At 49.9% G+C, this 15,930-nt stretch overlaps 1 protein-coding gene across 38 annotated transcripts in view; it reads left to right on the plus strand.

Annotated features, from left to right (window-relative positions):
* Positions 1–1,067: 1,067 nt before the first annotated feature.
* LOC123137353 (uncharacterized) overlaps positions 1,068–15,930 on the plus strand; it is a 35,657-nt gene continuing 20,794 nt past the window's right edge. For 36 of the 38 annotated variants that reach the window (XR_006468144.1, XR_006468115.1, XR_006468132.1 and 33 more), the window contains exons 1-8: positions 1,068–1,457; positions 2,398–2,564; positions 2,665–2,735; positions 2,814–3,093; positions 4,286–4,359; positions 4,445–4,638; positions 4,735–4,751; positions 4,834–4,884. Coding sequence is in view for 1 of the 38 variants with exons in the window: in XM_044557069.1 (XP_044413004.1) it covers positions 1,246–1,457; positions 2,398–2,564; positions 2,665–2,735; positions 2,814–3,093; positions 4,286–4,359; positions 4,445–4,638; positions 4,735–4,751; positions 4,834–4,884 (1,066 nt within the window). In the remaining 37 variants the exon portion in view is untranslated. The remainder of the gene's footprint in view (positions 1,458–2,397; positions 2,565–2,664; positions 2,736–2,813; positions 3,094–4,285; positions 4,360–4,444; positions 4,639–4,734; positions 4,752–4,833; positions 4,885–15,930) is intronic. The other 2 variants (XR_006468145.1, XR_006468146.1) reach the window with 1 other exon arrangement.

The raw sequence follows: 15,930 nt of genomic DNA on the forward strand, positions 1-15,930 counted from the left end.
ATATACACAGGTTGACGCCCGGCCGGTCTACAGAGCCCCGAGGCCGACTCATACAAAGTGTCCGGCTCGGTCTCTCCTTTCCTAACTTATATTACAAGTTACATAGTCATGTCGGTTTACCACTATGGGTCCTAATCCGCCTTTGGGCTTCGGGCCTCTAAACTTCATTTAGTAAAGCACCATCTTCTGGATCTTCATGGGCTTCAGCATAGTCGAGGGTGAACCGGTCCCTCCTGGCCGGTTTACACTCAGTAGCTATATCCCCAACAGGACCCTTGCTGTTCTTTTTGTGACCAATTGGAAACATCTCAACACTTGTTATTTCTGTATCATGTCTCTAGAGTGGTGTGGAGAACTATTGGTTCTCTACTAGGAACCGAATGTTGTCCCAATTCTGTTTGGCAGTACTATACTTGGGCATTTAGCTTTATGCCTGGCTTTGATAGATTGTACATTGTTGGCTTGGCTGCTATATGCTAGGCCATTTGGCTGGCTCGGAACCAAGCCACTTTTGAACACAAATGGATTAACACTCCATTTGAGATTGTATTTACAACTTGTGCCTTTTTGATTTATTGGGCGGTTTTGCAGAAACCTGAGATGGGTGAGATGGTGAAGAGGGGCGCGGGGATGCTGAAGGAGAATACCTCCCAGATGATGATGCTATACGGTCCACCGGCCCCAACCATAGGCGGGCACGGCGGTAACTGAAGTAAAAGCTGCTCTAGGTCTCGTATATCTCGTTTTTGCTACCAGGACGTCGCTGTGATTTGAAGATCTTGCCGAATGACAACAAGCGTGCATTGCCCTTCGTTCCTGTTTTAGTCTTCGGACTCATGTCGATAGTCCTTTTGTGGACTGCAGGCGTTAGGCCTTGGCCTGTTGATGTCGTATGTAATATGTGCGATACTTGATTAGGTGCTTGTAGTGCGGTTTTGGGTGACACCAAGTTTTCGCCCCATAATTTGACGTTCCTGATGACAGGGGCAGACAGTGGATTTTTAGGTGTTGCTCCGAACTCGCTTTTCCTTTTTCCCTAGTCCTTTTAGCTTCAGACATTGTAATGGAAGGGGGAAAGCCCGGTTCGAAAAGAGTAAATAAACTGGAAAACCAGCCTCCCAAACCGCCGCATACCCAAAACCAGCCCGGGCCTGGCGCTCGTCGACCTTCCCGCTCCCGCGCGGCCGCCTCCGCCGTCGGGCTCGCGCCGCCCCGTCCGACCACCCCCGCTGCCCACTCGTCGGCATGAAGCGCCGCGGGGAAACTAACGCGCGAAGACGGCTGACCAAGCGTCGCCAGGCCGGGGCGTCCGACCTCCCGCCGCCGGTGCCGAGGAAACGGGTCACGGTAGTCGCGTCTGGCCAGAGGAATAAGGAGATATCGGCGGCATCCCCTCTTCCGATTGCCCCCCAACCGTCGTCTGTTACCGTCGTGTCGACCATCACCGACTCCGACAGGTCTCCTGTTTATATCCTGTATGGTGCAATTTTTCTGTGTCTACTTTGGAGGATAAGTGGTGTAGTATGCAATAATTTGACGTATTGCAACACGTTCTTCTATCCCCAGTTAATTTTGTTTCAGTTTAAACATATTCAAACTACTAGATCTGGTTTCAATTGATTTGGGGGGGTGGGGTGGGGTGGGGGGGTGTTAATTTCACCTGTGGACTGAAGAGCTGTGGATTTCAAGCTCTTGCAACTGCTGGTGAAGAGCGGCGGTCCAAACATCCTCACAGAAGTACAGTAGGACTTACAGCATTGGAGCGGGGTTTGAAGTGCAAATGCAGGGGAATGAGGGAGTATGAGGTGGCACCAGGCTCTGTGATGAACTGAATCGTCATTGCCATCTCGTGCTGCTTCAATCGGATGCCCGGGAAGCATGTTAGCTCAGAACCGAATTGGCGCCCCCCCTCAAAATAAAAAGAACCGAATTGGCGATCATCCACCATTTAGAAGTTTTGATGTAATATAGAGAGTACATTACCCATTACCCAATATAGATTGTATTGCCTTCTCTGGACTGAGGTGACTAGACGTCGAAGCTTTTCTGCTGTTAACTTGTCTTAAACTGAAATTTGACTGTAGATTTATAGACTGCTAATGTTCTCTGTATATTGTACATCCACCTCTAAACGGTGGGTGTTCACAAATTTGGTTGTGAGCTGCATAGCTCCTTGCTATCCAATTGCAACCTCTCACTTTCTTTCGCATTCCTGGATGCAACTGTTGGGAGCATTAATCTAGGGCAATTTAGTTTGGTCATTGGATATGATTGATATAAGTGACTTGTGGCCCTATAAGAATTGTATTTTGAGTTGAGTGGATCATTAATGCTTTGACTATTTACTGTTGATTCCGTATTACCTTCAACTTCTAACTTTTAACACATGAGTTACAGGGGAGATAACTCCATGGCCAATAATCAGGGGATAGATTCTGATGTAAAGAAATCAGTGATGAATCCTCATCATCTTGAGATCGGCGCCATCAAGGACAACAAGCTGTACATCGACATGAATGCTTGGGCGTTCCTGCGTTTCAAGAGCAACCCTCTGGACAAAAAAGGTTTCAACTTTCCTTCTCTTTTGAATAACTGTAAATAGAGCAGGGCTCTCTTGTTGCACCATATGTGCCAATCCTAACCAGTGCAACCTTTGTTTTGTAGCTATAAGTGTGTATCATGCTGAAATTTTTACATACAAACCAAAAGAGAAGCATGCGATTTACATCTTTGAGGTTCATTCTTTCCATTTCCTTTACTATCTTTAATATGTTTTGTCAAATCGTTCTATAATGTAGTGGGCATCATTGTAGGTTGGTCTCCCAGAAATCCATGCTGATACACTTCAGGACAATATATCTATCTACGTGAGATCACTTGTGGGTAAACATAAAGATAGAACAGTGGTTTGCACGCTATCTAAGGCACAACCAAATGTGCGGCTTGGACTTGTTCTACCAGATGAGTTTGAGCTGTCACATAGCGCATCTAGGAAAATCGTACATTTCAATGCCTATGAAGTGAAGAAAAGATCAAAGCGCATTTCCCAATCCCAATACATATCTCAAATTGAGACAGATAAACTTATATGGGGTACTTATTTCATTATCATATATCATACTTATTTTCTTCTGATTCTGAGTTGCTTGAATGTCTTAAATTTGCTATATTTTCTGCTATTTATTTATTTTTCATATTATCATATTTTTTTTCCTATTGTTCGTCTTATTGAATGTCTCAAAATTTACTATAGTTTCAGTTCTAACATATTTATTGTTGTGAGACCCAAGTTTTGTAGGTTGTAGTTGTGAGACATGATAGGCAGCATATGCAGTTGCTTCAATGCAAAATCTAGTGTAGGCTTATGTTTTTGCGTGTGAATCTAGACATATCGCGATGTAATGGATGTAGTGCATTGAACCACACCCACACCCTTTACTAGTTGTTCAGTTTCATCAGCAGTCTGAAACGTTTCTCCATATGTAGATGGGTATGGTATAAGATGTAAAGTTGTAAACTCATTTGAATTGCCCGTTACATGCATGGATGCTCCCTTGTCTAAATCCAATTTGAATGGGGTTTTGTATAGAAGCAAGAGCTTGATTTGACATATCGCGATGTAATGGATGCAGTGCATTGAACCACACCCACACCCTTTACTAGTTGTTCAGTTTCATCAGCAGTCTGAAACGTTTCTCCATATGTAGATTGGTATGGTATAAGATGTAAAGTTGTAAACTCATTTGAATTGCCCGTTACATGCATGGATGCTCCCTTGTCTAAATCCAATTTGAATGGGGTTTTGTATAGAAGCAAGAGCTTGATTTGATATACCTGTTTCTGAATGAGCAAAACATGCAGATTGGCACTTGTAGTTGTGGTCTCTTGGTCTTTATTCTTTGAACTTTCAACGTTACTTTTCAGCCTTCTCAACTCTCTAATTATGTGGGGACTTCAACCAAGTCAGACTTCTACAGCTATAGTAGCCCTGTAGCTTGTCCTGCCTCCTGACATACGCTTCCCCTTTTCCCACTCCTTTCATAAAACATAGCAATTGGTTGTGATATACATAATGTACAATGCACATAAGGTTATTGTTGAGCTTATTAGTCTTGTTAGTGATATAGTAATCGAAAGTGTATTTCTGAAGCTGATTCATGCCTTTCAAATCTTTAATTGTACAATTATACATTAATGTCGTGTTTTTATTCAGCATATGGTGCATAGTTAAAAGTTTCAACAATCACAGTATGTTGTTTTAATTAAGTTGTACCATATTTTGTAGTTGCAAAGCTTAAGGCATCTCAAAGTCCTGAGTTTCATCCCAATGTGGAAGGAAAGAAGTATCACCTTTTGAAGGTTTAATATTTTTCATATTTCTCTTTTATTTGCTTGAGAACTATAAATATTGTCTAATTTTACGCTTCTTGTGTTGTGTTTGTAGGTTTATAAAACAAAACCTTCTCCCGACATCACACTATATGCTGAATACAAAGGTGTTAAAAGAGAACTGGGCACTATCTCAGATGACATGTCAATGGTGGATTGTGTGTTTGAATTTGATGACACTTTCCGGTTGTCCCATAATTCAAAAACTGCCAGTGTTACCTTCTCGGGCTACACTGTAGCGTGCAATCAATATCCTTTTTCTTCTTCTTTTGTTCTAAAAAACTACTATTACTGATGTTTATTAAATCATATCTATGTTTTCCTTAATTCTTACAGTTTGTTTACATCTTTTGAGCTTGAAGGTATATTGTTTTATTTTCTACTTTCCATACTTATATACTTGTATTTTTGTATTGTATAATTTCTAACTTCTGTGTTTATTAGATCTAGCCAGTAATTCGGATGTCTTTATGCTGAAGCCACCAAAGGAAGTTGGTATAATTCTTGCGCTAGTTATTTAAGCTTGCTACATATATTTTTAACTAAAGTCACCAAAGAACTAAAATTTTCTGCTAATCCATGCTGAATTTATCTACTAGACTAGCATGAACCACAGCCAAACATTTTTGAGTTAATTACATCCGCAGTACATAAACTTGCAGGGAGATAACAAAACCATACATAATCTTGAAAACCCCAGAAACCTACTCCACTAACTCTGGTTCGGATAACAACAACAACAACAACAACAACAACAACAAAACCTTTAGTCCCAAACAAGTTGGGGTAGGCTAGAGGTGAAACCCATAGGATCTCGCGACCAACTCATGGCTCTGGCACATGGATAGCAAGCTTCCACGCACCCCTGTCCATTGCTAGTTCTTTGGTGATACTCCAATCCCTTAGAGCATCTCCAACAGCCGCGCTAAGCGCCGCGCGCAAAAAACCCGTTTGCCGCGCGCGCTTTGGCATGTTTAGCGCGGCCGCCAGCGCTGGCTCCAGCAGCCGCGCTATAATGCAGCGCGCGCGCCGCTCCAGCAGCGCGCAAAAATACAGCGCGCGCGACTCGCCGGGCATTTAACATATATGATATTTTGGACACAAAATGAGTTTGAAACATTCATCAAAACGCAATGAACATGTGAAATTTGACACAAACAAGTTGATGAATAAAAGTTCATGCCCACAAGTTCAAAATCATGCCCACAAGTTCATCCAACCAAGTTCAAATGCAAACTAAAGTTCAAGACATAAATGAAAGACACATCAATCATCTTCCTCGTCTTCGTCATCATCTTCCGAAGACGATTCTTCCGCCTCCGAAGATGAATCTTCCTCCCTCTCCTCATCACGCACCGCATCACGTGAAGCTCCGACGGTGTTGGCAAGATCTTCAACGACATCTTCATGGGAATGTGTGTGAGAAGGCACATCGAAAGACATTCCACCCATGGCGGCCGGAGGCGCACCCATGCCTCCCATGAGAGAAGCAAAACTCATGCCTCCCATGGCGGCCATAGCGTCGGAGGGTGCTCCAAAGCCACCCATGCCTCCCATGGCGGCCGGAGGTGCACCCATGCCTCCCATGGCTCCGAAGCCACCCATGCCTCCCATGGCGCCAAGGCCACCGCCACCCATGGCGCCAAGGCCACCGCCACCCATGCCGCCGAAGCCACCGCCACCCATGCCGCCGAGGCCACCGCCACCCATGCCGTCGAGGCCATCGCCACTCATGCCGCCAAGGCCACCGCCACTCATGCGGACCATGGCTCTTTTTTGGATCAACACTTCTTCACGGGCAAGATTGACATATTCCTTTTGCGCTTCATTGAGGTTGGATGTGTCCAAGAAGAACAAGTGCTTCTCCCATTCCAACAATCTAGTTCGCTCCTCATTGCTCACCTTCCTCTCCTCCAAAGCCACCTTCCTCTCCTCGGCCGACACCCTTCTCTCCTCGACCGCGGCATCTTGGTTCCTTACCATTTTCCTCACCTCGTTGGCTTCTCTTCTTGCGTTGACAATTGCTTCCATACCATTTTTGAGCTCATCATCTCCTTTCCTCTTCTTCTTTTCGGTTTTGTCTTTCTTGCATCCATCCGGTCGTTTTGGCTTCGAGTATGAAACCGAGTTGGGTGTGGGGCTTCTCTTGCCGTCATCACTTGATGCATCCTCCTCCTCATCATCATTCAACTCAATTGCTCGCTTGCGTTTGTTGCTCAAATGCAAATCATCCAAACCATCACGCTTCTTCCATTTCTCATCATCCTTTAACACTTCATAGCAATGAGGCAAGGTAAAGATCCTACCTTTCTTGATCTTCCCCTTCTTGGTTGTCCTCGTCTCTTCTTTGAACAAGTTTTGTGCAATGTTGTACTACAAGAAAAAAAAACAAGTTAGCACTTCGGTCACCAAAAACAAGTATGATGAACATATATGAGATGCCACTTACTCGATCATCCTCATTTGTGCCACTTGGGTTAATCTTGTCAATTGCCTTTTGTGCGGCCGCCCACTTTTGACAATCCGAGTTGATTGTCGACCATCGGGACCGAAGTGATCTCTCGGAGCGGTCAATTCCACTCACGTTGTGAGCATCAAAATGTTCTTTCATTCGCCCCCAATACGCGTCTCTACTTTGATCACCTCCAATGGATGGATCCCTCGACACTTGCAAATAAGTATAGCATAGTAACTTGTCATCGTTGGTGGTGTAATTGCCCGCTCTTCCTTTCGGCGCCTCGACAATGCCCTCACCCTCCTCGTCCACCTCAAACTCATGGTCTTCGAAATGGATGTCATTGGTTTGAGACCAATGCGAATTGTTGGACCCAACACCCATAGTTGACATGTATGCATCATCGTTGGGACTACAAAGTTTTTTGAACAATGCAAATAAGCTATCTATATGTGATGATGCATTGAAAAAATAACAAGAAAAGAAATGTTGGAATTTTTTTCACCTTGGGGGCATTTCGTCGAACACGTGGTGCGCGTCGGCGGCCGGCTCAACGAGTGAGCTCGCCGGCGCTTCGGTAGCCGCCGCGGCCGTCGAACGCCCTGCAAGCTTCTTTCCCCTCGCCTTCGTGCTGCCGGAGCCGTCTGCCGCCTTGGTTCTTCTTCGCGGATGTTTTGCCCTTCTTCGGCCGCGTCGCGTTGGGGACCTTCGACGGTGCGGCGGCGGCACGGGACGGCGCCGGCGTGACGCCACCCGGCGCCGTGGTCATCCGCAGCGGCAAGAAGAGGCTGCGCGCGAGGCCGACGCTCGGCGGAGCTCCGGCGCTGGCGACGCCAACGCTCCCCGCGCTAGGGTTTCCGGCGACGGCGGCGGCTGCGGCGGCGGGGGGGTCGCGGCTGTACAACGGGGTGAGCGGGGTGCCGGTGTGCGCGTCCATGGGTGGGTGGCAGGGCGCCGGCGCCGGCGCGTGCGGGGCGTAGGAGGAGAGGAGAGAGTGCAGCGCGAGCGCTCGAGTGTGCCGCGCGCTGTAGCGGGCGCCCAAAATACACCGCGCGGGACAGTGTTTTCGACCGCGCGCCCAACTCGTTATAGTGCGCGCGCCGTTTTTGCGCGCCCGCTGGAGCGACCCGCCGTGTTGCGCGCGCGCTAAAACAGACTAATTTGCGGCGCGGTGCTAGTTTAGCGCGGCTGTTGGAGATGCTCTTAGGTCTCTCTTAACGGACTCCTCCCATGTCAAATTCGGTCTACCCCGACCTTTCTTGACATTCTCCGCACGCTTTAGCCGCCCGCTATGCAGTGGAGCTTCTGAAGGCCTGCGCTGAATATGCCCAAACCATCTCAGACGATGTTGGACAAGCTTCTCCTCAATTGGTGCTACCCCAACTCTATCTCGTATATCATCATTCCGGACTCTACCCTTCCTCGTGTGGCCACACATCCATCTCAACATACCCATCTCCGCCACACCTAACTGTTGAACATGTCGCCTTTTAGTCGGCCAACACTCAGCGCCATACAACATTGCGGGTCGAACAGCCGTCCTGTAGAACTTGCCTTTTAGCTTTTGTGGTACTCTCTTGTCACAGAGAATGCCAGAAGCTTGGCGCCACTTCATCCATCCGGCTTTGATTTGATGGTTCACATCTTCATCAATACCCCCATCCTCCTGCAGCATTGACCCCAAATATCGAAAGGTGTCCTTCTGAGGTACCACCTTCCCATCAAGGCTAACCTCCTCCTCCTCACACCTAGTAGTACTGAAACCGCACATCATGTACTCGGTTTTAGTTCTACTAAGCCTAAACCCTTTCGATTCCAAGGTTTGTCTTCATAACTCTAACTTCCTATTTACCCCCGTCCGACTATCGTCAACTAGCACCACATCATTCGCAAAGAGCATACACCATGGGATATCTCCTTGTATATCCCTTGTAACCTCATCCATCACTAAGGCAAAAAGATAAGGGCTCAAAGCTGACCCCTGATGTGGTCCTATCTCAATTGGGAAGTCCTCAATGTCGACATCACTTGTTCGAACACTTGTCACAACATTATCATACATGTCCTTGATGAGGGTAATGTACTTTGCTGGGACTTTGTGTTTCTCCAAGACCCACCACATGACATTCCTCGGTGTCTTATCATAGGCCTTCTTCAAGTCAATGAACACCATATGCAAGTCCTCCTTTTGCTCCCTGTATCTCTCCATAAGTTGTCGTACCAAGAAAATGGCTTCCATGGTCGACCTCCCAGGCATGAAACCAAACCGATTTTCACGCTTGTCATTCTTCTTAAGCGGTGCTCAATGACTCTCTCCCATAGCTTCATTGTATGGCTCATCAGCTTAATTCCACGGTAATTAGTACAACTCTGAACATCCCCCTTGTTCTTGAAGATTGGTACTAATATACTCCGTCTCCATTCTTGTGGCATCTTGTTTGCCCGAAAAATAAGGTTGAAAAGCTTGGTTAGCCATACTATCGCTATGCCCCCGAGGCCTTTCCACACCTCAATGGGGATACAATCAGGGCCCATCGCCTTGCCTCCTTTCATCCTTTTTAAAGCCTCCTTGACCTCAAACTCCTGGATTCTCCGCACAAAATGCATGTTGGTCTCATCAAAGGAGTCATCCAGTTCAACGGTAGAACTCTCATTCTCCCCATTGAACAGCTTGTCGAAGTACTCCCGCCATCTATGCTTAATCTCCTCGTCCTTCACCAAGAGCTGGCCTGCTCCGTCCTTGATGCATTTGACTTGACCAATATCCCTCGTCTTCCTCTCTTGGATCTTGGCCATCTTATAGATGTCCCTTTCGCCTTCCTTCATGCCTAACAAATTCATACAAATTTGTCCATGAGTCTGACACATGTCGTAGTTTCTTTACCAGAATCCCTTGAAACTCATGGAATTTGTACGATGAGAGCCTCGGACTAAAATCCGAGATCAACCGTCGTGTTGGTCGCAATAGAGGGCGGGTGCACAACTGGAGCCCAAGAGCGGTCGAGCAACAGGGATGCTACACTTATGGACATGTGCTACGTAATTACTTTTACAAATTGAAGTGTACTTTATAGTTAGAGATTAGGAGGGAAAGGGGGGGCACCAGCCGAAATCAGGGGGGACAGAGATTGGTGGAGTCATCTTCCGGGAAATCAATCTGTACTAAGCTTCCATAAGTGTAGCATTTTTGGTCGAGCAAACTCACTAGCAGCAGTGCGCCACTGCTGGACCGATGATGCCGCAACCAGGATGTGCAGTAACGATAAGAAGTTGTAGCTTCCATAGGAGCAGTATAAGAAGGCCTCCATGCAGGAGCCCTCCGATGGCGTAGCAATGGCGAGTGTAGGTGATCCATGCGGCATCAGTGAGCACATCGGTGAGCACAGGGGCGGGTAGTATGCATGGAGGGCACGTCGTCGAGGTACTCGGGGCGTGGAGCACGAGCCAGGTGTTGTCGGGGTCACTGCAGTTCAAGGTGGCGGTGACCAGTGGGCGATGAGAAGTGGACTTGGTGCATAGTGAGGTGTACTGACACGAGTGTTCATATCACGCTTGAGAGACAAGCAAGTAAACAAACATCAGCACAGAGCCAAAAGAAAAGCTATCTCCTCGTTATGGCTTGGCTATGACCTATGAACGAACGATCATAACACCACACCATAGGTTAGTTAGTTTAATTAGCTGACTCATAGGGTTCTAATCCCCCCGTAGAGGAACCTAAGTTCTAACCTCGCAGCAAAGTAGCCTGCACAAGGCTAGAGGGCGCATCACCGTGCTTCCCATATTCATGTAAGCACTAAGCCATGGAAGGCATGCTGGCATCCCGCACTCGAACCCGTGTGAGGCATGCATCCGGTACATGCATATCTTCCGGCACCGCTGCCTCATCTATGACTGCGCCTACTGCCGCTGCTGCATGGGCGACATGGTGCAGGGGCGCAAGCACAGCCACCGCTACATCCACAGAGTAGGCCAGGCCACCACTGCCGCCCTCATATGCGACCAACACAGCAATATATTTAGGGATTTTAGGCCGAAGATCTCATCGTACAAAGTCCATTATTTTCAAGGGAGTTGGGGTAAAATAAACAATGACACGTGTGGGCGTGTGGACATATTTGTATGTGTTTGTTACCCGAACCAGAGTTAGTGTACCACTTTTATGGGGTTTTCACGATTATGTATGATTTTGTTATCTTGCTGCAAGTTTATGTACTGCGGGTGTAATTAACTCAACATTTTTACTATAGGTGCTGCATTGTATTGCACTTACAGTTCAGTTATACTCTGCCCCATGGTTTCTTATGCCATTTTTTGTGCTTCAAATTTATGTTTGGAATGCCATTCCAGAGATGGATATGTTTTTTCTCTTGAGAATGTTGTGAATCCTTTCCAACACTCTAGCCAGATTGATTTCATCCTCTTGAGAAGAGAAGATAGGCGTGCATGCCTAGACTGTAAGGTGATACCTGGAGAGAGTGTTGTACCTCAGCATAAGCTGGTGGTTGCTGACTTCCGCTTTCGGATCCGTGTCCAGCGAGATAAGCGTGCCAAAGTCGCTAGAACGAAATGGTGGAAGCTCAAGGTGGAGGTAGCTCGGGCGTTCAAGGAGAGGGTCATTAAGGAGGGCCCTTGGGAGGAAGGAGGGGATGCGGACAATGTGTAGATGAAGATGGCGACTTGCATTTGTAAGGTGGCCTTGGAGGAGTTTGGAGTGTCCAAGGGAAGGAGAAGCGAAGATAAGGATACCTGGTGGTGGAATGATGATGTCCAGAAGGCGATTAAAGAGAAGAAAGATTGCTTCAGGCGCCTATACCTGGATAGGAGTGCAAACAACATAGAGAAATACAAGATGGCAAAGAAGGCCGCAAAGCGAGCTGTCAGTGAAGCAAGGGGTCGGGCATACCAACGGTTAGGCACGAAGGAAGGCGAAAGGGACATCTATAAGATGGCCAAGATCCGAGAGAGGAAGACGAGGGATATTGGCCAAGTCAAATGCATCAAGGACGGAGCAGGCCAACTCTTGGTGAAGGACGAGGAGATTAAGCATAGATGGCGGGAGTACTTCAACAAGCTGTTCAATGGGGAGAATGAGAGTTCTACCATTAAACTGGACGACTCCTTTGAGACCAGCATGCGTTTTGTGCGGAGAATCCAGGAGTCTGAGGTCAAGGAGGCTTTAAAAAGGATGAAAGGAGGCAAGGCGATGGGCCCTGACTGTATCCCCATTGAGGTATGGAAAGGCCTCGGGGACATAGCGATAGTACGGCTAACTGTTATGACCGACATATTAGGGGCTTAGCCCAGCCAGTCTATCTTATTGTTATTAGGGGCTTAGCCCAATTATCTCATTAGGAGGATTATATAAACTCGTGTAAGGATCCGTTTTGGAATTAAGCAAGAAGCAATCATATTTGCTCGGCTTCCTTAGGGAGCCGGGAGACCTAACCCTAGCCGCCTCCTCCCCTGCGCCATCTCCCTCTCAGCCGCCGCCTCCTCGCGCACGACGGCGCCCAGCCGCCAGCGGCTGCGTGTTCGTCCATGACCAGCTCCCTCCTTTCCCTACAACCTCCGGCCTAGACCGGGTAGAACCCTAGTTTCTACCAGTTTGGTATCAGCTAGCTTCGGTTTGATCATGTCTTCACCGCCACCCAACCCGTCTCTCCCGCTGCCCGTCACCTCGTCGCCTCCGGCGACCACCATGACCGTCGCCCCGCTCCTGCCCGCGTCGGGCTCCTTCGTCGCGCCCGCCCCCTCCGTCCTCACCCTGGAGGAGGTGTCCGGGGCGCTGCGAGACCTAACCCAGGCGGTCCAAGAGATTCGCCTGTTCTTCGTCGGGTCCTACGGGCCGTACCCGGCTGCGCCGCCCATTGCCGCCACCGCGCCGCCGTGGCTGCTGCCGCACCAGGCGGCCTCCGCCGGGCCACTGCTCAGCCTGTGCAAAACCGAACTGAAACCATAAACCAAACCAAAAAAATCCAAACCGAACAAAAAATTCGGTTTATTCAGTTTTCGGTTTCAGTTTCAGTTCCCAAATTTTGAAACCATTTGAACTTCGGTTTTTTCGGTTAGAAAGCGAAGGGTTTTCGGTTAAACCGAAAAAACTGAAAGTACCTTTAGTGTGCAGAAAAATAGCCAAAGCTTTGAGTAGAACACTTCACCCGCCCTTTGTTAGACCTTTCAGCCTGAGCATTGATAGTTGTGGATGACACTAGGAGAGTTGGGACAATTTTCGTTGGTTTATTTCTCACACAATGCCATACCAACCTGAGGGGTTGGGGATACATATTTATAGGCTGCTAGCCAGCCAAGGCATATGCTAAGATGCTGCTAAGATGCCAGTCTAAGATGCTAGTCTAAGATGCTACTCTAAGATGCTAACTGACAGTCCTTGATGGTCAAGAACAGAACTCTATCCTAACAGCCAGTCCTTGACGGTCCAGGACTTTATCCTCCTAACTGCCACAAGGACCATGTGCTGCAGCCCCACAAGGACCCTAGTACACAGACTTATCCATCATTCTCCCCCTAAGTCTTGTACGTCGTCTTGTGGGAGAGTTGAATCATCCCAATCCTGGAGCAAAGTTCGAGGAACTTGACCCTCCCAAGGGGCTTGGTGAGCAGGTCTGCGAGCTGATCCTTGGTGTTGATGTAGCTCGCCTCGATGCTCCCTTCTTCCACACAGCTGCGGATGAAGTGATTCCTCAGTCGGATGTGCTTGCTCCGTTCGTGGAACACGGGGTTCTTTGCCAGGGCCAGGGCGGACTTGCTGTCCACCAGGAGCTGCACCGTTCTGGTGTCTTGAACGAGAAGATCACCAAGCAGTCGAGCAAGCCAGAGCGCCTGAGTGCAGGCGGTGGAGGCCGCTATGTACTCAGCCTCACAGCTGGACAGGGCCACCACCTGCTGCTTGACTGATTGCCAGCTCACGAGACACTTGCCGAGGAAGAGGAGGATCTCGCTCGTGCTCTTGCTGGTGTCGATGTCACCGGCGTGGTCGCTGTCGCTGTACCCGACGAAGTGTGCCGCCCCAGGACACCTAGGGTAGTGGAGGCTGTGGTCGAGGGTCCCTGCTATGTAGCGGACGATCCTCTTCACTGCCTGCTGGTGTTCCGACGTTGGTCGCTCCATGAACCGACTGACATAGCCGACGGAGAATGCCAAGTCCGGCCGTGTGTGAGTGAGGTAGCGAAGGCTCCCCACAAGGCGTCGGTACTGCGTAGCATCCACTTCCTCCGTTGTGCTGTCGCGGCTTAGTTTCAGCCTCTCCTCCATCGGAGTGAGAGCTGGATGGCAGTCGGTGAGCCCAGCTAGCTCAACGATGCGCTTGGCGTAGGCGGACTGTCGAAGCGCGATCCCGGAGTGGTCCTGGTGCACCTCAATCCCTAGATAGAAGGAGAGGAGCCCCAGGTCACTCATCTGGAACGTGGCCTTCATGTCTTCCTTGAACGCCGCCACCTCTGCATCTTTGGTGCCGGTGATCACCAGGTCGTCAACGTAGATGCCCACCAGCAGGACATTTCCTCCACTCCCCCGTCGGTAGATGGCAGCCTCACGCGGGCTCCGCTCGAAACCCATCTTCTTCAGCGTGGAGTCCAGCTTGGCGTTTCACGCACTGGGTGCCTGCCGCAGGCCATAGAGAGCCTTGCGCAGGCAGAGCACCTTGCCCTCCTGGCCGGGAATCGTAAACCCCGGTGGCTGATGCACGTAGACTTCCTCCTTCAAGTCGCCGTTGAGGAATGCCGACTTAACGTCCATGTGGTGGACGCGCCAGCCCTCCTGGGCAGCCAGCGCAAGGAGAAGTCGCACGGACTCCATCCGTGCCACGGGAGCGAAAGCGCCGTCGAAGTCGACTCCTTCCTGCTGCAAGAAGCCTCGGGCCACCAAGCGAGCGTTGTGCTTGATGATGGCGCCGGCTCCATCCCTCTTCAGCTTGAACACCCACTTAAGGGTGATTGCGCGGTGACCTCGAGGGAGATCAGCGAGCTCCCAGGTGCGGTTTTGCTCGACCGCATCCATCTCCAACTGCATCGCGGCGCGCCATGCCGCGTCTCTCTCGGCCTCTGCAAAGGACCGTGGTTCGCCGTCTTCACACGCGAGCTGTAGCTGCGCCTCCAGGTCACGTGGCACCAGTCTTGGCACCGGCTGGTCGCCGAGCAGATTATCCATCGTACGGTACCGCAGCGGTTCGCCGTCATGCCACGCGTCGATACGCTCCTCGTCGTGAGTGAGCGGGGAAGCGAACTTCATCGGGTTGTGCTCTGCGTGAGCTGGTGCTGATGAAGACGAGCCCGGAGTGGCGACCGCCGGGGCTGGAGTATGCGGCGTCGCCGGTTGTGGTGTCGTCGACGTAGCAGGCGCCGGAGTCGATGTAGTTTTGGGGGCCGGGGTAGACGTGCCCGGTGAAGAGGAGTTGCTTGCTCCCCCAGCTTCCTTGAAGTGGGCGTACTCGACAATGAAGTCGTCATACGTCGGCGTCGAGCCGTCGTCCACCGCCTTGTCCCATTGCCACCCTCGCCCTTCGTTGAACACGACGTCTCGCGCTGTGCGCACACGTTGTGTCTTTGGGTCGAGGATGCGGTAGGCCTTTGAGCCCTCCGCGTAGCCGATGAAGACTCCCGGAGTGCTCCTGTCGTCGAGCTTGCTGATGTGGCCGAGCTCCTTGGCGAACCCAAGGCAGCCAAAGACCCGCAAATGAGAGACCGCCGGCTTCCGCCCATGCCAGGCCTCGTACGGAGTTCTGCCGTCGAGTGCCTTAGTAGGAGAGCGGTTGAGGATGTAGACGGCCGTTAGCACCGCCTCTCCCCAGAAGACAGCCGGCATCCCTCTCTGCTTGAGGAGAGCCCGAGCCATCCCCACAACCGTCTGGTTGCGCCGCTCGACGACGCCGTTTTGTTGCGGGCTGTACGACGCGGAGTAGTGGCGCTGGATGCCCTCATCGGCGCAGTACGACGCGAATTCAGCTGCCGTGAACTCGCCGCCGTTGTCAGTGCGCAACACGCGCAATTTGCGGCCGCTCTCCGCCTCCACACCAACCTGCGCGCGCCTGATGGCGTCCGCCGCTTCTCCCTTACTGCCGAGGATCA

This window comes from Triticum aestivum, chromosome 6B, assembly GCF_018294505.1.
Source record: "Triticum aestivum cultivar Chinese Spring chromosome 6B, IWGSC CS RefSeq v2.1, whole genome shotgun sequence".
NCBI lineage: Eukaryota > Viridiplantae > Streptophyta > Magnoliopsida > Poales > Poaceae > Triticum > Triticum aestivum.